This window comes from Portunus trituberculatus, chromosome 31 (assembly GCF_017591435.1).
Source record: "Portunus trituberculatus isolate SZX2019 chromosome 31, ASM1759143v1, whole genome shotgun sequence".
NCBI classification, from domain to species: domain Eukaryota; kingdom Metazoa; phylum Arthropoda; class Malacostraca; order Decapoda; family Portunidae; genus Portunus; species Portunus trituberculatus.
The window spans coordinates 27,406,718-27,430,987 of record NC_059285.1 but is presented as its reverse complement, the minus strand read 5'-3'; the positions used below and the strand labels follow the sequence as shown (position 1 = coordinate 27,430,987).

The 24,270-nt window shown below is 41.8% G+C and overlaps 1 protein-coding gene across 1 annotated transcript in view; it reads right to left on the bottom strand.

Moving 5' to 3' along the window:
* LOC123511134 (dynein regulatory complex protein 11-like) overlaps nt 1-24,270 on the bottom strand; it is a 52,283-nt gene that overhangs the window by 7,512 nt on the left and 20,501 nt on the right. The window contains exon 3 of the mRNA XM_045266756.1: nt 359-485. Coding sequence (XP_045122691.1) covers nt 359-485 — 127 coding nt within the window. The remainder of the gene's footprint in view (nt 1-358; nt 486-24,270) is intronic.

Sequence of the window (24,270 nt, the reverse complement as noted above, 5' to 3'; positions counted from 1 at the left end):
GAAAATGATATGTTCAACAATATTAAATTAACCAAAGTGAGCTGAGTTTTAAATCAGCTTATATAGTTATTTGAGAGAGGTAACTAAAACAAAATGATAAATCAATATCCTAGTTGAAATTAAAACCCACTGGTGTAACTTTTCTTACCTTATATGTTATCCTTTTTAACACAGTCATTATAATTTTAAGCGATAATGTAATTCCTCAAAAGAAGTGAAGGACGTTGTGTGTGTTCCATTTTATACAACACTTACTATTGTTTTTCACTGTTAGTAATTCTTAAGAGAATGAGCAATGGTGATAATGGCAAATGCCTATTAGTACGGTTGTGAGAAACATCAATACTGTTGTCCTTACCTTGATACTGATCACATGCTATCTGCAAAGCTATCATATAGCTAGAGGGACGCAAACAGATAGAACGCTCTTCCTCTTCTTTCTTCTTCTTCTGCTTAGCTTGCTCTCTCACCCTCTCTCGCTCACTCTGGCCACAAAAACTACTATTAGTGTCGTTTAGTGAGTCATCAATACCAAACTTACTAATCATATCCACAATATATTATATAATGAATATCTGCTTATGAAGTGCAAGCATATGCAGCTTAGTAATACGTAGTATATGAGCTGTTTATTTATTTTGATAATTCAAATTAATACCAATGCCTTACATAAAGATTTAGTGTCTTAGCGCAGAACTGTCAACTCATTTAACAATTAATGTACAATGAACGAAAGAAAGAGAAAAAATTATATATATATATATATATATATATATATATATATATATATATATATATATATATATATATATATATATATATATATATATATATACAGGTATGTAAGTCTGACAGACAAGAGGAGTGACATCATAACAACATAACACACACACACACACACACACACACACAGACACACACACACACACACACACACACACACACACTTAAGAAAACAATGAAGTTTATAATTAACCCCTTTGATCTGCATTCCTTGAAAGTGGAAGAAGAAGAGTTATTAAATCAGTATGTTACAGAATATTAAAAACTGGTGAGACTACAGCTAGAAAGCTTAGTGGCGGTAAATGATGAATTGGAAGTTAACCAAGAAGTTCACCATGAAATATTACAAAGTATAGAATGTAGAAGGAGGAACAAAGTAACAGGGATCAGTTAGTTCTGGCATCTAGTCTAGAAATTCTAGTGTCGTCTACTTCACGTTCATCTGAACAAATAAAGAATATAAGAGGCAGCTACAAAGACAGGCAGTCTTAGAAAGGAAATGAAATAGAACATAAGTAAAGAGGCAAGCTGCAGGGGGCCGCTAGGCCTACACATGGTAGTCCCTATATGAGCAAAGCTACCTAAATTCCATGTATCATCTCCATGTATAAATTTATCTAATCTTCTTTAAGACCTCCCTATTGACTCAGTACTAACAACATGACCACTGAATCGGTTAATACCTTTCATCAACCATTGTTTGAAACCAGTTTCTTCCCATTTCTCCCCTAAAGTTTAATTTTTCAAGTATAAAACCCATTATTTCTGGTTTTGTTTCCGCTACTGATCCTAAGAACTTCACTCATATTTTCTTTGTTACAACTCTTATACCACTTAAACACTTCTATCAAGTCCCCTCTTAACCTACGTCTTTCTAGGAAATGCAAATTGGGTTTCTTCAATCTCACTTCATAGGGAATATCCCTCATCCCATATATCTTTTTAGACACCCTCCTTTGCACTGACTTTAATAAATCTACATCCTTCCTATAATGTGGGGACCAGAATTGTACTGCATGGTCAAAATGTGGTTTGATCATGGCGCAAAATAAAATTTTAGTATTACTTCATGATTTCTGCTTTCAAGACTCCTAAAAACTAATCCTAGTACCATATTTGCCATTCTATTCTAGCCTCTATTCAATGCTTCCACTAACTAAGATCGGAGCTAACTATGACCCCTAAATCTTTTTCATACTTGGAACTTCCTAGTGCCTCGTTATTTATCGTGTACCTATTGTGTGAATCTTGCAAGATCCAGAAGGTTGAGAATTGCGGGTTCTTGATATCAGAGACCAGCGCTGCACCACCAGACTTGGTATAGCAATGCCAGAGGGATAACGAAGGAGATGGACCATATCCTTGCTAGTACTCGTTGGAGGATCCTTTAGAACTTGTAACTGGCCACCCTGTGAGGAATCTCGCCCTTCATAATGCTCAAACGTGAAGTAAAGCTCTCACTGTGTTAGTCCGTTAAGAGCTTTCAGGCTGGCTTCCCTCACAATGCCTGCTTTGCTCAAATCTAGCAGTAAAGCCAAGCATTACGGTTATAATTTTTTAGGGTAAGCAACAGAGTGAGTACCTTTCTTCCTTGTTTATTGCGAATAATAAGTACAGACTAGCTTGTTCTTACTGAACACCATACATTATGATACAATCTTGCATATGGCATATTGGTATTGGTGTGCGTGTATGTAAATGTCTGTTATGTGCAAATGTGAGGGAAAATAAAGAGGAAAAGGATATATGTGTTACTTCTGTGAAAGAAAGTAAAGCAAACTAGAAGGAAGTAGACATAGATTTAAGAAAAACGTAAAATGTGACAAAAATATTGTATGGGACAGAAGAGTGTATGGAAGAAATTGGGTGAGTTTGGGTGAGTTTAAGGGCACACTACAAACTGTAGGGCTTTTCTGAGTGCTGAGTTCTTTGCGATTGATCACAGGCTTGTTGTTGCTACACTCAAGCTTCATATCAAGTCCAAAAATCCTCCAAGATGTGACCATACTGTGTTTCATCTTGAAAAAATTAAGGATTTGACATGTGCTAAGGAGTATACGGTGACTGTCTCCATTCGGTTTAGAGTACTCAAACACCCATGAGGACCTGATAGAGCTATGGGATACCTTCAAACATGAGACTCTCAAGGCTGCCAAGGAATGCATTGGGGAGTGCTCAAGGTTACGGCATGGCTTGGCCTTGGCAGAGACGCTGGACAGTATTGAGGAGAGTCGCGCTGCCAGACTTGGTGGTAACTGCGACCAGTACAGGGCTCTGTCACGTAGGACTAGAGCTCTCTTGAGGAGAGACAAAGAGAGGTATGTAAGGGGTGACGTGATACAGATACACATCGCTCTCTTTTTCATGGCTTTACTCAACAAAAATAACAGTTGCACAGACTGTAACCACAGAGAGAATTTCATGAACCATACAGGATATTTCAAAGATATATATATATATATATATATATATATATATATATATATATATATATATATATATATATATATATATATATATAGTACAGTACATACAAACATGTATACCCAAACCTAAACCAATACGTTAACAATACACACCTCAGCCACCACTCCATCAGTGAGAATGACACACCCTCGTCAAAAAGAAGCGGCGTCTGTTCCGGAACGAGATCCAAACAAAGGTTTATAAAGTTTGAAATTAAATAAAACCAATCGTTTACGCAGATATTTAACTACAATGAATACCACAATCACCCCTTGTTCATAAAAGTAACATTACGTCGCTTCGTAGCGAGTAGGAGGGCAATACTGGTGGACCTCCTTAACACTATATTATCCTCACCACACTCAGGCCGCGGCGGAATGACTTCCTCGTCTTTCAGTGATAATCCATCGGCCATCGTTACTGCTTCCGGGAGGCTTATTTGCGAAGCTGTATCTTCTTCTGTGGTGGAATTTCGTTCCTTTTGCTCACCGTCTGATGGAGTGTCATCACTTATCAGCGCTTTTATGACAGGGTAAGGGAGCGAGATGCTTGAGAGACACTATATCTTCCTTGCCGTCGGGATATCTTATGTGGGCATAGTACGTATTTGCCTGGAGAAGTTCCACTTCGTCCACAAGGGAATCACTCTTTCTTACACGTACGTGTCTCTTTAGTAGTACAGGACCCGGCTGACACAGCCAAGAAGTAACAGAGGACCCGGTTGATGAACGGTGAGCGTAACTAAACAATCGTTCGTGAGGCGTCTCATTTGTGGCGGTGCAGAGCAGAGAACGAACGGAGTAGAGGACGTCAGGCAATACGCGTTGCCAACACTGAGTGGGCAAACTACGTGATTTTAGCGCCAACATGACAGCCTTCCAGATGGTACCATTGAATTTTTCTACTTGTCCGTTCCCTAGTGAGTTGTAACTGGTCGTTCGACTACTAGCTATGCCTTTGCCAGTGAGAAAATCCCGTAATTCCTTACTCATAAAGGATACACCTCGGTCAGTGTGTATGTAAGCCGGCATTCCGAAGACGGAAAACAGTTGACACAAACATTTAATAACAGTGGCAGTAGTTACATTAGCACAAGGAAATACAAAAGGAAACCTTGAGTACTCGTCAACAATATTTAGAAAATAGCGGTTGTGGTCTGTGTTTGGCAGAGGGCCTTTGAAATCGAGGTTGAGTCGTTCGAAAGGACGTGTAGCTTTTACAAGTGGTGTCTTGGGTGGGTCGTGAAACCTTGGCTTACATTCTGCACATATTTTGCATGATTTTGTTACTTACCTGACTTCTTCCATCGAATACGGCAGGTTCTTCGATCGCACGAAATGGAAGAATCTCGTGACACCAGGATGACAAAGACCATCGTGCAAAGTGTAGAGTTTCTGTCCGTCAGGGTTCGTCACGCTGCAGCATGACCTCGACAGAACGTCAGGAGGAACGTTCTCTTTGCCTGGTCTGTACACGATGTCGAAGTCATAACAAGACATCTCCATTCTCCATCGCAGCATCTTATCACTTTTGATCTTGTTTTTGTGTTGCTTGTCAAACAGGTACGAAACTGAGCGCTGATCAGTCGTTATGATAAAGTGTCTACAGGACAGATAATGCCTCCAGTGGCGGACGTCCTCTACTATCGCCTGGGCTTCCTTCTCCACAGCTGCATACTGCTTCTCCGACTCTTGTAGTGTACGGGAGAAGAAAGCGACAGGACGCCCAGCTTGGGAAAGTACAGCAGCGATGGCCCCGTCAGAAGACGTCGGTCGCACTAACGACCGAGGATTCTACGTCTTTCTTTAACTGATAGAAGGCTTCAGCAGCTTCTTTCGTTACAGGGTAAGTAGTGGTGGTAGCCAGCAAACGAATCTTCCTCGAATAGTCGTAGATCCACTGTGAGTAAAAGCTGAATAGACCAAGGGTTCGACTTAGTGACTTTATGTCCTCAGGTACCTGTAAATCATGCAATGGTTTTAACTTTTCTGAGTCTGGACGAATCTCGCCTCCGTCAACTACGTAACCCAGAATGTGAAGGCTGCGAGTAGAAAATTTACACTTTTCCTTGTTGTAGTTTATGTTGTATCTCTCTGCAGCTTCCAGGAATTTCTTGAGGTTTTCATCGTGTTCTCCCTGCGTCTTACCACAGATTGTGACGTCGTCCAGATATGTATATGTACCAGTAAGTTTCTCTTTTTTAATGAAGGTATCCATGATACGTTGAAAACAAGCTACACCATTTGTCACACCAAAGGATACTCGGGTGAACTGATATAATCGCCCACAGGCTTCAAATGCAGTATAATGCTTCTCTTCAGATTTCAGTGGGACTTGATGATAAGCGCTTCTAAGATCAATCGTGCTAAAAACACGATGTTTCGCAATCTGGTTGACTGTCTCTTCGATGCGTGGTAGTGGAAAAGCATCTAGTAGTGTTGTTACGGCCCGCCCGTAACATACTCCACTACCATCACCTCCTCCGCTTGTTACCTCGTTCGCCACCTCTCCGCCTCCCCTTCCACGTCACCGTCTCATGAACCCTCCACGTCACCATTTCATGAAGCCCCGCTACTGTACCGAAGTTGGATTCACGCGGCCCCATTCGACTCAACCGGAAGTGTTAAGCCAGCTCTTGGCTTTCTGGAAGTCAGTTGAGATCCAGGCCTCAACCAGTGAACACAACGCCTCTTGGGTCTACCGTGGGATCAACCATCACCCAGCACTTCACCACTGCGACACCGCATAAGTATCACTTCCCCTCGTCCGTGTTTTCCACATTGCCTCCATATAGGATTAGGATTATTGTTAGGTATTAAGTTGGGATTTATTGTTGTATTTATTACTGTGTTATATGTATATGTGTATGTCATTTTCCTGTGTTTCATGTTATATATCTGTGTTTCATGTTTCATGTTATATCTGTGTGTCAATTTCATTATGGGTTATTAAAATAGCTTTTTAAAGTGCCCCCTTTGCATTTCCTCACCAGTTGAACCTGCAGTGTTTTTTTTTTTATTGTTATTGTTCACCGGCTCCCCGATGCCAATCTTACCAGTTTAACCGGTGAACGTAACAATTGGCGACCGTGACAGGACCATTATAACCCATGTTCAGTGTTCCATTTTTCCAGTGACTTTTTTTCTGTGATTACATTATTTTTTTTGTTTCTGTGGTGTTGTGACTTTGATGTGTTTTTTTTCTGTGACTTACTCTGCGTGTGGTTTAAATTTACCTTTGTGCGATCAAGTGGCTCCTTTTGGGTTAAACGTGCTTCGTGACTTTCATTGGTATCGCATAGCAGTGGTAGAGCAGGAAACCAGGTAGAAAGGCGTGTTCACCGATAGCACTTATCTCTATTTTTGCACATAGGCAGGTGTGTAATAAGTGTTATCCAAGTGTTGGGATCATCATATGTTCATGCGAACCCTCAATCCCCTCACTTCGCGGATCATTTTTCTCGCTAGTTAGAATCGGCCATTTTAACTAGTCTCTCAGACTAATCCGCCTCCTTATCAATAACAAGTCTCAGTACAATTCGCTCCTCACTCTCAAGTCTCGTAACTAGAGTAATCCGGATCCCTCTTAATGCCGTAACTCTCTAGTTTACCCCTCATTAGTGATTGTACTCATAAGTGTTTACTTAAGTATAATCTAGGTAATTTCCAAGGTTGCCTTTATTATCACTCTGCCAAGTTCCTCACTTAAGTAATTCGCTTATCATTTTTTTTGTTGTGGTTTAACATCTATCTAATATGGCTTCCGCTCAGTTTAACGTTGAAGATTTTTGTGCCGACCCTTCTCTGGAACAACTTAAAGATGCTAATATAAAGAAGGACCAATGGAAGACCATCGCTAAACATTTTGATGTTCCCATCACGTCTCAGATGAATAAAGAGGTCATTAAGAATGTAGTTGTTGAACATCTAGTGCAAGAAGGTCAGTTGCTAAGAAATGCCATAGAAGAGTTAACTCCCATGTCAGCCTCTACGAGGACTATAATACACAGTCCCCAGGAAGAACAGGACAAGAGTCAGTGGGAAATTGAGAAGCTTAAACTAGAATACCGGATGCAGGAAAAACAAATGCAACTACAGGCAGAAAAAGAAGATAAAGATAAAGAAAGAGAACTACGGGAAAAAAAAGAAGAGAGAGAATTTCAGTTACAATTTAGAAGGCAGGAGAAAGAGTTAGAAATTCAGGAGTTAGCCCTACAAAATGACGCTAAGTTTAGAGGGGAAGAAATATATATAAAGAAAAAGTTAGCAAGCATTAATCCCGCTACAGCTGCTCCGCTAGTTCCCCCTTTTGATGAATCTGATGTTGACGGGTCATTTCGCGCTTTTGAGAGCATTGCCAATAGGAATAAATGGCCCATGTGACCAAGCCTTCCAACACCTCAAGGCGTTCCTCTCCTCGGAACCAGTGGTCTGGACGCCGGATCACTCCCGCCCCTTCCATCTACAAGTGGACGCGAGTGGAGTTGGAGTAGGTGCTGTCCTACTACAAACGGACCCCACAAGCGGCATCCTCCATCCCATCGCCTATCACTCCGCCAAGCTGAAGAAACATCAACTCAACTACTCCACCATCGAGAAGGAGGCTCTGGCACTCGTCCTGGCGCTCCAACGTTTTGAGTGCTATCTTCATCCTGGTCCTCAAACTACGAAGGTCTTCACCGATCACAATCCTCTGGCCTTCCTTCACGCCATGAAGAACCGAAACCAACGCATTCTTAGGTGGGCCTTGTTAACTCAACCCTTCAACTTGGAAGTCCACCATATCAAGAGGGTGGACAACATCATCGCTGACGCCTTATCAAGATCTCCCGTCTCACCTCCTTCATGAGCCCATTTCGGAGGTCTTAGGGGGGAGGAAATGTTACGGCCCGCCCGTAACATACTCCACTACCATCACCTCCTCCGCTTGTTACCTCGTTCGCCACCTCTCCGCCTCTCCTTCCACGTCACCGTCTCATGAACCCTCCACGTTACCGTTTCATGAAGCTACTGTCCCGAAGTTGGATTCACGCGGCCCCATTCGACTCAACCGGAAGTGTTAAGCCAGCTCTTGTCTTTCTGAAGTCAGTTGAGATCCAAGCCTCAACCAGTGAACACAACGCCTCTTGGGTTTACCGTGGGATCAACCATCACCCAGCACTTCACCACTGCGACACCGCATAAGTATCACTTCCCCTCGTCCGTGTTTTCCACATTGCCTCCATATAGGATTAGGATTATTGTTAGGTATTAAGTTGGGATTTATTGTTGTATTTATTTTTGTGTTATATATATATGTGTATGTCATTTTCCTGTGTTTCATGTTATATATCTGTGTTTCATGTTTCATGTTATATCTATGTGTGTCAGTTTCATTATGGGTTATTAAAATAGCTTTTTAAAGTGCCCTTCTTTTGCATTTCCTCACCAGTTAAACCTGCAGTGTTTTTTTTTTTTTTTATTGTTATTGTTCACCGGCTCCCCGATGCCAATCTTACCAGTTTAACCAGTGAAAGTAACAGTGTGAACTTGTTTATGGTTTGGGATTAGTCAATGGCGAGGCGTTTCTTGCGAGTCTCGCTTTTAACTACTACTACCTGTGCACGCCATGGGGAAGTGCTTTCCTCAATGATTCCTTCCTCGAGCAGTCATTGAACCTCTGTTTCAATAAATTGTCTATCCTCCAAAGAGTAGCGTCGTGTTCGAGTAGCTATTGGGTGGCAGTCTGCTGTCAGGTTCCTAAATAACTCAGGGGGCTCGACACGAAGTCCACTCATTCCACAAATCATCAGGGGAGGTAGGGCACCACCATACTTTAGTGTGACGCTGTCGTGCAGCTTCTGGAAGTCTTGCCTCAGTATTACATCAGCGCACAGCTGAGGGAGGACCGTCAAGCGCATGTCACGATACTCTTGTCCGTTCACCTTCAAGTTCACTTCACAGATACCAGTAGCTTGAGCACTGAGAGAAGTAGACACCATCGTAACTGCACTTCGAGAACTATGGACAGCTCGATTAAGTCCGGGTGGATGAAGCTTTCTGAGCTTCCACTATCTATTAGTCCGTCCACTTCTGTCCCATTGATAGAAATTTTAGTCACGGCCTTGGACAATACTCATGGTGTGGCTGCTAGAGTGGCACAGTTAGCCGCGGTAGTGGGGGCGCGGGTACCACGACACACTTTAGCGTAATGCCCTTTTTATGACATTTGTTGCAATTTGCGTCACGAGCAGGACACTTGAATCGTGGATGCTTGGATAGACCACAAAAGAAGCACTTAGCACTGGCAACAGCCATAACTGGAGTCGATTCCAAACTTTTGTCACTTTCTTCTACTTCCTCAGAAGCAGCACCAAGCACACGAGTGGAGGAAGCACCGTCGTATAACTCAGAGTTTCTCTGAGTCAAGTGCTCGAGCCTGATCGAATATGGTGGAGAGGTCAAGCATCTTGTTTTCCAGCAGGCTCTGTCGAATGGACTGAGAAAGTAAACCACTGATAAATGCGTCCCTGATAGACTCTTCACAGTGTTGGGCCGCGGATACTGACTTGAAGTTACAATCTTTGCTCAGCGTTTTCAGCGCCTGAAAATACTCGTCCAATGTCTCTCCACTCTGCTGCCTCCGAGTTGCAAGACGGTGGCGGGTAAACACTTCGTTAGTGGGTTTAACTTATAGTGATTTTAAGGCACTGATAGCATTTTCGTATGAAGCACAGTCCGAAATGGTCTCGTAGATTCTGGGAGACACATGGTTTGTAAGCACTGTCAACTTATTCAGATTATCTTGGGGCAACCCTTCTAGGACATTTTCGAAAGTTTGAATCCAATGTTTCCACTCTAATGCTGCCGTGGATGCGCTGGGATCGGCGTCTAAGCGTTCGGGCCTCAGTAGTCGTTCCATGTTGATCTGGGAGCTACGAAGTCCCACACGGCTGGAGTGTTTGGAGCGTTATTTATTCTTGTTGAGTAAAATGACGTGATATAGATACACATCGATCCCTTTTCCAAGGCTTTACTCAACAAAAATAATTTCATGAACCATACAGGATATTTCAAAAGATACACACACACACACACAACAAGGAAGATTTGGTTGAGAAGAGATCTCGGTGAAAAGGAAAGAGAAATGTTAAATGAGTTGAGAAAGGAGGCTTTGAAAAAAAATGAAGAGAGGACAGAAGAGGAGAAGAAAGAGTTTTTCTGGAGAATCTTGGATATGAGACTGAGGAAGTGGTTCATAACCCAGAAAAGTACAGCAAGAAAAGACTAAAGAAACTTACGTATGAGCGGAATGTAATGTATTCCAACATAAATGGAGTGATATCGGGGATTTTAGAACTCAACGATTACTTGAGGGACAAGAACCCAGATATTGTGGGTCTTACTGAAACAAAACTGAGAGAGGGAGAAGACCTGATGATGGTTGGAGAAGGAAATATAATGTTTGGAAAAGAAATAGAGTAGGTAAGATGGGAGGAGGAGTGATGTTGCTGGTTAAAAAGATATAAAGGTGGATCAAGTGAAAGAAGGTATGGGAAAGGCAGAAGTGCTAAAGATCAGAGCAGAAACTAATGAAGGAAAAAGAGGCACTACATAGTGGTGTACGTACCACCTAAGACAAATGCATGGTCAGTACAGGAATATGAAGAAATGATAAGTGATACAGGAACATGTCTGGAAGAAATGTTGGGTGGCTGTGAACGAACTATAATGATGGGAGATTTTAATTGTAAAGAGGTGTGTTGGGAGGACTGGTCAATGGAAGGATCAGAGACAACATGGGGAAATACACTATTGACACTGGCAATGGAAAATGTGTTAACTCAGTGGGTCAAAGAAGATACTAGGTTTGGAGGAGAGGGAGCATCGTCAAGACTGGACTTGGTCTTTAGTACAGAGCCAATGGTCATTGAGGAGATGAGGGTGGAGTGCCCTTTAGCAAAGAGTGATCATGCAGTTTTGGAGTTCAAGGTGATAGATGAAGAGAAATCTAGAAGAAATGAAGAATATAAAGTGGGAAGATGGAATTATGCCAAGACAGATTTTGGAAACCTAAAGAAATTCTTTCAAGAGACAAATTGGATGAAATTCAAGAGTGCTAAGGAGCAAATGAAAAGTGGAAGGAATTTATAAAAATATACAAAGAAGGTGAGAAAAATTTGTACCAATAAGACAACATAGAGAAGTTGGAAAGCAGGACTGGTTTAACGATAGATGTGAAAAGGCTAGAACAAGAAAAGAGGATGCATGGAAGAGGTGGAGAAGGAAAAGACGGATTAAGCAGTGGGAAAGTTACAAAAGAGCAAGAAATGAATATGTGTTGATTAGAAGAGAAGAAAGAAAGAAACAAGAAAAGGATATAATTGATAAATGTAAAGACCAACCAAGGCTTTTTACAGACATGTGAACAACAACATCAAAAATAGAGAAAGTATTGAAAGTTTAGAAGTAAATGGAGTATGCAGTGAGGATCCCAGGAAATGGCAGAGGCTATGAATGGATGCTTTCGGAAGGTATTCACAAAGGAGACTGCTTTTGACAAACCACTGGTAATGGAACAGAAAGGGATTATGAAGGAGTTTCAAGTAACTGTGGAGGAGATCAAGAATATGATGGGGAGTTTAGAAGTGAGAAAAGCTGTGGGACCTGATGGGGTATCAGGATGGATTTTAAGAGAATGCAGGGAGCAACTGGCAGAAAAAGTTTGTGAAGTAATTGATGCCTCATTAAGGGAAGGTGTAGTGCCCCAAGACTGGAAAAGAGCTAACATTGTCCCAATCTATAAATCAGGTAACAAGAGAGACCCATTGAACTATAGACCAGTGTCACTTACAAGTGTGGTAGCTAAGATGTGTGAGAGGGTGGTGAAGAATAGATGGACAGACTTCTTGGAGAAAATGACATACTTTGTGAGTGTCAATTTGGTTTTAGAAAAGGGCGTTCATGCACGACAAACCTGATATGTTACTATTCGAGGGTGATAGATGTAATACAGGAAAGAGATGGTTGGGCTGATGGAATATATCTGGATTTAAAAAAGGCCTTTGATAAGGTACCACACCGGAGACTGATCTGGAAACTTGAAATGGTAGGAGGAGTGCATGGCAGTTTACTAAAATGGATGGAAGACTTTTGGTAGGAAGAGAAATGAGAACAATAATTAAGGACAGACCATCAGAATGGGGCTTGGTGGAGAGTGGAGTTCCACAGGGATCAGTGTTGGCACCAGTAATGTTCGCGGTCTACATAAATGACATGGTGGATGGGGTGTCCAGTTATGTGAGCCTATTTGCAGACGATGCAAAATTGTTAAGAAAAGTGAGATGTGACAAAGATTGCGAACTACTCCAGGAAGACTTGGACAGAATATGGAAATGGAGCTGTACATGGCAAATGGAGTTCAACACGACAAAATGCAAGAAAATAGAGTTTGGCAAGAGTGAAAGAAGAATCAGGAGTATGTACAAGATAGGAAATGAAGACATAAAACCAGTCATGAAGAAAAGACCTTGGGGTGACAATTACCAATGACCTATCGCCAGAGAGACATATAAACAAAATAATTGGAGAAGTATTGAACTTATTGAGGAACATAAGAGTGGCGTTCGTATATTTAGATGAAGAAATGATGAAGAAAATAATTACTGCAATGATAAGACCGAGGCTTGAATATGCAACAATACAGTGGGCTCCGAACTTAAAGAAACACATAAGGAAACTAGAGAAAGTACAGAGGGCTGCAACAAAAATGGTGCCTGACTTAAGAGATTTGACTTATGAAGACAGACTGAAAAGAATGCAACTTCCGACCCTGGAAAACAGAAGAGAAAGGGGAGACCTGATAGCAATATACAGAGTGATGATTGGCATGGAAAAATGGATAGGGAAGATCTGTGTATGTGGAATGAAAGAATGTCGAGAGGGCATGGGAAAAACTAAAATGGCCACTTATAGGAGAGATGTGAAAAATATAGCTTCCTCATAGAAGGGTGGAAGCATGGAATAGTTTAGACGTGGAAGTGGTCAACGCAAGGAATATTCATGATTTTAAGAAAAAGCTGGACATTAGTAGATATGGAGACGGGACAGCACGAGCATAGCTCTTTTCCCGTATGTTACAATTAGGTAAATACAATTAGGTAAATACACACACACACACATATATATATATATATATATATATATATATATATATATATATATATATATATATATATATATATAGTACAGTATCATAGACAGACTACTTTGTTAACGCGGAGTAATGTAATGTTCTGTATATGGTGTACTGGGGCTGTGTATTGTTCCGCTACCCCAAGAGACGCCACGCTCAATCTGGTCCCAAACACAGCTTCTGGACGGAGTCACGCTCCGCTGGCAATCCGGTTGCCTTCTTTGACTGGTCCTCCTGTCCTGCACAGCCAGTCTAGTTCTACAGTGTACTGTCTACAGTCACACTCCAGTGTGTAGACTGTAATTATACATCATCACGCTTGCTACAAGCTCCATCTAGCCGCTACCGACTACAAGTTTCTCTCTCGTCGCCGGCTACTTCTCAAGCCTTTCCACGGCCGCTTGCTACCAAGCTACCAAGCCTCCAGTACATTTTGTATCCTACAATAAACACAGGGAAGCTCCCCCAGTGTTTCTTTTCATCCACACCAGAACATATTGATGGTGCCAGCGGTACCAGGATAACAGGACATACAAACATGTATACCCAAACCCAAACCAACACATTAACAATACACACCTCAGCCACCGCTCCATCAGTGAGAATGACACACCCTCGTCAAAAAGGAGCGGCGTCTGTTCCGGAACGAGATCCAAACAAAGATTTACAAAAGTTTGAAATTAAATCAAAACCAATCGTTTACGCAGATATTTAACTACAATGAATACCACAAGGGGTAAATACAACTTAATAAATACACACACACACACACACACACACCCGGTAGCTCAGTGGTTAGAGCGCTGGCTTCACAAGCCAGAGGACCGGGGTTTGATTCCCCGGCCAGGTGGAGATATTTGCGTGTCTCTCCTTTCACATGTAGCCCCTGTTCACCTAGCAGTGAGTAGGTACGGGATGTAAATCGAGGAGTTGTGACCTTGTTGTCCCGGTGTGTGGTGTGTGCCTGGTCTCAGGCCTATCCGAAGATCGGAAATAATGAGCTCTGAGCTCGTTCCGTAGGGTAACGTCTGGCTGTCTCGTCAGAGACTGCAGCAGATCAAACAGTGAAACACACACACCGCGTAGTGTAGTGGTTAGCACGCTCGACTCACAATCGAGAGGGTCCGGGTTCGAGCCCCTGTTAACCTAGCAATAAATAGGTACGGGATGTAACTTGAGGAATTGTGGCCTCGCTTTCCTGGTGTGTGGAGTGTGTTGTGGTCTCAGTCCTACCCGAAAATCGATCTATGAGCTCTGAGCTCGCTCCGTAATGGGGAAGATTGGCTGGGTGACCAGCAGACGACCGTGGTGGTGAATTACACACACACACATATCTCCAATTCATCCTCTTCATCTCTCCTTCATCCTGTCATAAAAACCTCTCTCTCTCTCTCTCTCTCTCTCTCTCTCTCTCTCTCTCTCTCTCTCTCTCTCTCTCTGCGACTGATAGAGTGAACAGTATCTTCACTATTTCCTGCCTCCTCACCCATCCGTTTTTTTTTTTTTTTCACTATACCAAGAACAATAGGTTCCAGGTACAATATGTATGTATATACGTATATGTATGCGTGTAGGAATTATTTACATATGTATGTATGTATGAATGCATGAACACAGTCCTGCCACTTTTCTTGGCCTTCCTCACCCACCAGCTCCCACTTTATTTTGCTATACCATGAACTATAGGTTACAGGTACAATATGTACATGTGTATATGCATGTAGCTATTATGTATGCATATTTGACTGTTCTTGGCACACTTGTCCTGTGAGTTCTAAACTATCAGACGTCTGCGAGTCTATTTTCGTCTGTTGCATATGACATCAGACCAGACAATCCGGACTAGTGGATTTTGTTCGGTGCATCAGGGTCCGTTACATCGAGGGTCTAATATGTGTGTGTGTGTGTGTGTATTTACCTAGTTGTGGTTTACGGGAGGGGAGTAAACTCATGGAATCCTGTCTCTATATCTTTTATCAAATTTCTTCCTTACAGTATGCACAGTCCAACCATTACAACTTCCTAATCAAGTTCAATCCAATTGTTCACAACTCTATGAGGGAACTATACTTCTTGACATCTCTTCTACAAAATCCCTTTCTCAACCTTAAACCATGTTCTCTTGTACTGCGTGTGTCCAATAGTAAAAAGTCTTCTTTATCCACATCCTCCATACCATTAATCATTCTATAAACATATATCAAATCTCCTCTTTTCCTTCTATCTTCCAATGTAGTGATGTCCAATTTCCTGAATCTTTCTCCATAGGTTAAAGTACTTAAATTTGGAACCATCTTTATAGTTGCTCTCTGCACTCTTTCCAACTTCATAATATTTTTCTTTTTATGAAGAGACCACACGACCGCCGCATATTCCAATTTCGGTCATATCACATAAATCAATATCCTCTTAATCATCCTTTCATCAAGATACGAAAAGGCCATTCTCACCTCTTTAATAAATTCATCATACCATTAAAAATTCTATTTATATGTTTGTCTGGAGTGAAGTCATATGTAACAGTCACTCCCAAATCCATTTCCTCTTTCATATCTCCAATTCATTAATATCATAGTCGTATCGTATTCTCATTTCACTCTTACCAAACTCCATTACCTTACACTTATTCAAGTTAAACTCCATTTGCTATTTTCTACTCCAATTACTAATCTTATCAAAATCACTTTGCAGCACTTTACAGTCATTCACATTTTCGATCTTCTTCGTTAGTTTTGCATCATCAGCAAACAGGTTTATATAACTCAACTTCTTCACTCACGTCATTAACGTAGATAGCAAACTTTAGTGGTCCAAATAGAGACAAATCCCTGTGGGACACCAGTAGTTACCTAAAGGGGATAGCATAGACTTCAGACACGTAAAAATCGCCAGGAAAGTCAATTTAAGTTTTCGACATTATAGGGTAGCTAGATGCATTGGCGTTGCCAGACGCGTGTTTATTTTGGATTTTGCGGACATTTAAATGCCCAGCGGGGCATTTAAATGGATCAGCTGACTGGGAGTATTGCCATATCATATAGTGAAGATTTTTTTTTCTTTTTTTATTTTTCGTTTTGTTTCTTGCTGTATCGAAACCCAAAGTTATTCTGGTTAGTGTACGATACCTTGGGCTTGTCTGAGGGACGCTGGCTTGACCGTGATCCGTGAGGGAGGTACACGTATGTGACGTTTGTGATTACATTGTGTTTCTCGAGTTATTTACCTATAAAATGCCTAAATTATCGCGTACAAGACTAAACAGACGTGCGAACATGGCTATCTACAATCCACTGAAAGCAAACGACAGGAGAGAATCGAGTCTCCTTTCACCACCACCAACACGACCACCACCACCACCACACCACCACCAGCCAGCTGTTGGTTGCTTCCTCGTCCAGTTCCAGCAATAGTTTCTTGGATAATGTTGAATCTGAGAGTTCTGCTGCATTGAGGAAGAGGCTAGTAGCTAATAAACTACCTGTTCTAACACCAACAAGTCATGAAAGTGGAATAATAAGCATCAGTTCTGTCAATTATATTGCCAGCAAAAACCAAGTGTAGTGTGTATTGAGCATCAGTTCTCTCAATGATTTTGCTGGCAAAATCATTGCGAGAACTGATGCTAATTATTCCACTTTCATGACTTGTTGGTGTTAGAACAGGTAGTTTATTAGCTACTAGCCTCTTCCTCAATGCAGCAGGACTCTCAGATTCAACATTACCCAAGAAACTATTGCTGGAACTGGACGAGGAAGCAACCAACAGCTGGTGGTGGTGGTTACTGATACCATAATTACTGTATCTTTTTTATTAATTACCCAATTTCAAATCGGTGTATTAAGTAAAATTTTCTGAGAAATGGATTGTTATAGGAGTAAATCATAGCCAAACTTTGAGACCCGTTTTCTCAAGAATGGATTTTTGATGCATTTTGATGCTTCTATGAGCAACTACATTTTTTATTTTTAACTAATTTTTATTCTGTTAATTTTTCTTTGCAGAGTATGGTGTGTAGATGATTTTTGTCTGATAAATTAATTATGAATATAAAAAAAAAAAAGACTACGGTTTACATGAAATTAAATTGAAAGGATTTTTTCTTTTTTTTTCATATTTTATGATTTGTATATCTAAAAAAAAGAAAAAAACATTTTTTTCAAATTTCATCAGTTTGTTTAATAGATATGGAAATCCTCTTTAAAATGTTGTATGAAAATACACTGTATATATGACCAAAACTGATAAAGTAGATCAAATAAAAAAAAAAAATTATTAATCAAAATTTCTTAGAATTTGGTTTTGCTCATGTGGATGGTAGTTTTGACATTTTGATTAAGTTTCATTAAATTTCATCCATTTTTCTTCATGATTCATCAAACTCTATGCAGTCCCCTTAAGCCATGATGAACACTGGTAACGTATTAGTAGGGGAAAATGGGCCTCAAAAGGCACTTTTCTCGGAAGTAAGGTTGGTGTACTTCCGGGAAAAGTGCATTATCCCCGTTTCGAGGCACATTCTTTTGTCGAATGCAGTTTCGATGACCTACTTTCGTACATGACTGTGTCATTTTCCGTACCTGGACATAATGACCTTGACTTAGTCATTTTTGTACCTGGAAGTCAGTAACCGAGCCTGGAGGCCCAATGACCTTGAATTACTTTCGTCATACCTGATAGTTAGTAACCGAGCCTGGAGGCATAATGACCGAGCCTGGAGGCTTAACATAATGACCTTGACGTACTTCCTGGTAGGGTAGATTGCGTCACTTTGTACCTGCAAGTAAGCAACCGTCCGTGACTTCCTGGAGACCTACACATAATGGCCTTGACTTACTTTAAGGTTGATGACCTACATTCTTCTCTCGCTTCCTGAATGCAGTTTATGTCTGTGTCATTCCCTTTTTCGTACATCCCAACCAGGAAGTCGGCAACTGACCGTGACTTGTTGGAGGGGAATAGGCCTATACACATAATGACTTACTTCCAGGTAGGCTATTGTTCGCTTACAAAACGATTGGAGGTTAGTGACCGATAGGGAAACCTACGAAAAAAAAAAAAACTTCTTTTTACTAATGAATCGCCCCTTTTTTTTATTAGTCGGATTGACGTCCGCCTCCTTCTCACTGCTTGAATCGACATGTTTCTTTCTTCGGTTCTTTCCCTTATTGCCATTCCTGGTCTTAGGTGTGGAAGATTGAAGAGTGATGGTCAGCCTCTCCTCTCCTGACGGGAGAAAACAATAAGTGAGGAGAAAAAACATTTGTGGAAGTATACACTGGAAAAAAAACATAGGGAGGGGACTTACCTCTTGATGAAAAAACGGAGGTGAAGGTATTCCATCGCTGCTGTAACAGGACCTCTCATGTCGTGCGTTTTTATATACTCTTCCCATAGAAGGGCGGTGCTATGGGGAGGAGCGTGAGAGACACTCCGGCGAGGAAGAAGCCAAGAGCGAGAGTGAAAGGAGGACAGTCCTCTCACAATGGTGAGAGGAAGTGTGTCACCGATGTGGCCGCCGTCGCGGAAGACTGAATACATGCCGTGTGTGTCCATTATGTGGCGACTATTACGTAGACTCGTCAGTTCATATTGTACATTCAGTTAGTAAAAAAAAAAAAAAATGATAAAAAAATAAATAAAGGAAGAAAAACTAGTGACTCTACCCTGAAAAAGGTGAGCAGCACCAGAGAGGAGGAGGAGGAGGAGGAGGAAAGGAAAAGAAGAAGGTAAGAAAAAAAAGTAAAGTATTACAAATGGAATATATAATCTTTAATAAGGTCAGAGAAAACTATTTTTTTTTTTTTCGTTACAGATGAAAAAAATGGCAGTCTTTGCAAGGCGTGACCATCACTTCAGGGGTGACTTCACCAGATTCAGTTATACAATCCCGCTTCGTGTACGAGCGAATCACTTGGCGTTCTTGTCTGTATACTTTTAGTTTTTCTTTAATGAAATTAGGCGTATGTTCGAAGAGACGTATGGAACAAGTTTGAGAGTCTACACAGAAATGGTAGTAGCAATGCAAAGATAACACATTGAAGGGGTACCAGAGACAGTGAATCATCACCTCGTGTTAAAATTTGTTTTTGTTTTTTTACGGTAAAGCCTATAGCGCCTGTAGGCTCACTTGAAGAGTGTATGGGAAGCGCTGTTCAGCTTCCGCCCATAAGTGGCGCAAGGAATTTTATTTATTGTGATACCCATATTAGGGCCCATATCACCACCTAAGCTCATTTTGGGTGTAACCACCTAGAACTTGGGTATCATGGTGACATGTAGGTAACTTTAAACCACTCGACAAATAGCAAACTGTTTTAAGGCTGTACGTGGAATTCGAGCCTACGCGTGGACGTCTGCCTGATCCCACACTCACCACCTTATCCACTGCGCCACCGTCTCCCTCAACATAACAAGAGGAAATCGAAGAACTCCTTTGGTCATGGGTAGATCAGTTTGCGAACAGGCTATAGAGGGCGATTGAGGAATGTCCCGGATCGGGGTTTATTCTAACTAGGATAATATCCTTCAGCATAGTGATTCTGGCACAAAGGGTAGCACAAGTCTTAGGATGTCACGTGAAATTACTCGCCCCCCCCCAGAAAAAAAATGAGGGGAAGGAACGTGATATTCAACCCGTCTGGTAAGGACAACGGGTGCCTCATTAGGTGCTTAGCTACTTATAAATTGGAAAAAAAAATCCATTGGCGAAGAATAAAAATTCTCTTAAAGTCGCTGAAGTTTTGTAAATGCATCTTCCAAATAGGGGATGCTATATCAGTGGCAGTGGAATGGGAAGGAAAAGATATGAAGAAGATTGAGGAATATAATAATCTTTCTTTTTTTTTGTGTACACACTGTACTAGAACAACAAAAAATATTATGCGAGTCTTGCCAGAAAAGGGGGGTAAGGGATTGGTTTATTTCTTATTACTTCCTGATAAGAAATAAACATGCCACACAGCTGATGGATTTCGACACGTTTATGCAAAGATACACGCGAGCAGTCAACAAAAGTTAAATTTTGCCGTACGTGTTTAAGACAACTCGACAACACCATTGCTCGCACGACACATTGAGGAGTCATGCACTGGGAAACAAACGATTTCCTTTCCCAAAAACACGAATGAAAAAAATTAAGTTTAAGAATTTCGCTCATGACTATGCACCTTCCCATATTGGAGGACGAATTCAGTAGAGACTATCCATCGCCCCTTCGCGGTGGCATCGTGGATAGCGATGGGAGCGTCGTGGAGGAATTTCTTCACGTTGGTTTAGATAGAATCAATGTGTTTATTAAGAAAGCCAGCGAGGCATGGCGCAGGATAAGAGAGACAATACCCCCTTCCCAATGCACACAACACCTGAAAGTGAAAAGATATTTGAGGAAGCAAAACACTGTCAGATCTGTAAGAAACGATTTTCAACTACACTACGTCATCTTTCTCAACGAAAAGAATTTGATCATTCCATTGCTGCGTTGTGTCCACTTTGCAATTTGTGTGTAAACAAAAGAAGGCAGATACGCTTTTTGTCGCATAATTTAGCGTATGACGGGGCTTTAATATTCCGGTATCTCACAACATAACAGGGAATAAAAGTCCATTCCCGCGAGAATGGTCTTAAGCTGTTAAAATTGGAAGTTGGTGACATTATGTTTCTCGATTCGTTGTCACTTATGCCGGTTTCGCTAAGCGAGTTGAGCAAGAATCACATTAGAGCCGGTAAACCAATACGGCAGTACCCATAACACAACGCCTTTTGAATACATATCCACCACCTTGTCCCTCTCTGCTATTAGGTGAACAGTTACTGTGCTACGACTACCTAACACACGTCACGCATTGAAGAAACTTCTCTTCCACGGAAAGAGTGCTTTTATAATCGTTTAAAAGGAACAACACCCAGTCACGAGGAATACCATCACGCGCAGAATGTCTTTGTTTTAGCCGGATGGTGGTCATTAAGAGATTATATCAAGCCAATGTCCACCTAATATTCAGGTCTACCTACGTCGTGAAGAGATTTCGGTCCCTTCAGCGCATCCCGGCTACGTCACGCGGAGTCACGTGCTCTGTGTTAGTGGCGGTTACTGGACTCAGTGTGCCTTGGAGAAGTGTGGTGAGAGGTGACGGTATTCCCACTGGTACCGCAACGACCATGGTTCACATTTGCTGTGTTAAAGGGTGCCGATCATCGGAACGCAGGAAACGATCGGCCCTGTACCACAGATTCCCCAGAAATATAGCAGCTCAGAAGTTATGGAAGAGGTCACGGGAAAAACAATGAAAAAGATGAAAATGACCGTGAGGGGATTAAAAATGTCATTGAGAGAGAGACTGTGTGTGTGTGTGTGTGTGTGTGTGTGTGTGTGTGTGTGTGTGTGTGCATATCTGATTAGTAAAGACAAGACATGGAAGCCACACCAATCTCCGGGAATATGGAATGTAACATTTCAAGGGGTATGAAAAAATTATTTATTTCAAGGGTTTCACCTGTACCTATAATGGCTACGAACCAACACATAATTGATCCTGTTCGTTTATTATACCTAAGAGATGTAGATATATGAGAGGACCTCATTTTATAGGTACCAGTTTATTTTGTGATAAGTATAAATCATTCACAGTATTTTTAAGGCCTACACAGGCGATATATTAGTACCCCCTAAAAGCCATTTAGAGAACGAATTGGACCAAAGAAAACTCAAGGGAGTAAGGGTAAGGGGGTAGGAAGGGTCTCCCTTTACGTCATGCGGAGTGACTCGGCTCCACCAACCAGCATCCTGATGGGCTCATAGCTCCACCCAAAATGCGCGTAGGTAGACCTGAATATTAGGTGGACATTGATATCAAGCTGTACTTAAAATTTGACGTAACATTACTACCCGACGTTTTCCTGCATTGGCGGAGTATTTTACATGACTTGTATAGTCTTGATATTGCTTACTATCTAACATTACCTTCATTCGCATATGACTTTTTTTTTTCTTTTTTAAGAGAGAATAAGGTGGAATTAGATCCAGTAATTGATCAAGGCCTGTATACACTTTTGAGAGAAAGTCCAAGGGGAGGATTTGTAACGTCCGTGAGACAAATCACACAAGTTTGTATAGTCAGTGCATGACTATCCACCTTCCTTTCGGGGAAATTCGTAAATTAACCGAGAGTGAGGCTTTTTTAGAAAAAGGTTTCATTAATCACAATGCAACAGGAGAGGACGGCTTCTGGATAAGATGTGACACAAAGACCATTGCCCCCGACATCGCCCGTTCGACAAACGATTTTCCCCCTCGCTCTAAATCACCACGTAATTACACCTGAGAGCGTATCTCCCTATTCACGTAACGTAGCGGAACGGGAGGGGCGAAGTAGATTATCCACAGTGAAAAAATTAGTCGCTTCCCATCTTCGATAAGTCAACCTTCAGTTACTAATGCGGTTAGGATTGGATGTTGAAAAAGTACATGCAGTATAACAGTACAGGCAAAGTAGATATATGCCGAACAAAAACGACTGGCGACCACTCAGGAACTTGTTTATTTCGACACAATCAAGCATGTATAACGTAGGTAGGTTTGCAGGAGAGTAACGTGGACTAATCAGGAGCAAGTTCACGCTAGCTCGACTGGGTTGTACTCGAAACCAACCACGAGCGATGCCTCGCTCACGCTGTTGTTACGTTCACCGGTTAAACGGGTAAGATTGGCATCGGGGAGCCGGTGAACAATAACAATAAAAAAAAAACACTGCAGGTTCAACTGGTGAGGAAATGCAAAGGGGGCACTTTAAAAAGCTATTTTAATAACCCATAATGAAATTGACACACATAGATATAACATGAAACATGAAACACAGATATATAACATGAAACACAGGAAAATGACATACACATATACATATAACACAGAAATAAATACAACAATAAAGAACCCAACTTAATACCAAGTAATAATCCTAATCCTATATGGAGGCAATGTGGAAAACACGGACGAGGGGAAGTGATAGTTATGCGGTGTCGCAGTGGTGAAGTGCTGGGTGATGGTTGATCCCACGGTAGACCCAAGAGGCGTTGTGTTCACTGGTTGAGGCCTGGACCTCAACTGACTTCCAGAAAGCCAAGAGCTGGTTTAACACTTCCGGTTGAGTCGAATGGGGCCGCGTGAATCCAACTTCGGGACAGTAACTTCATGAAACGGTGACGTGGAAGGGGAGGCGGAGAGGTGGCGAACGAGGTAACAAGCGGAGGAGGTGATGGTAGTGGAGTATGTTACGGGCGGGCCGTAACACTGTCCTGCTGTGAGCCTGGAATGTGGTTTGTAGGTGTTGGGGTAAGCACCAGTTCCAAGAATTCGCCAGGGACCACGAGAGGGTCTCCGTAAACCATTTCTGCTGGTGAGACTTTGAGCCCTTCTTTTTGAACTGTAGGAAGGCCGAGGAGGACCCAGGGAAGCTGCGAAAACCACCCTTGGCTACTGCATCGGGACATCAAAGCAATCTTTAAGGTTCTATGGAATCGCTCCACCATACCGTTAGCTTCCGGGTTGTAAGCTATGGTGTGGTGGATGGAAGTACCCAGCAGTTCTCCCAAGGATATCCACAGCTGTGAAGTGAAAGAGGTGCCTCGGTTGGACGTGATATGAAAGGGCATGCCTAATCTTGAGATCCACCCGCAGAGCAGAGCCGCAGAGCAGGAGGCAGAAGTGGCATTGGCCATCTCGTTGAATGGTCTACGATGGTGAAAAGGTAGCAATGTCCTTCTGACGGAGGAAGGAAACCCGCTACGTCAACGTGGATGTAGCCGAAGCGTCTCTGCGGTTGGTAAAAAGACCCATGACCTGTTTCTGTGTGC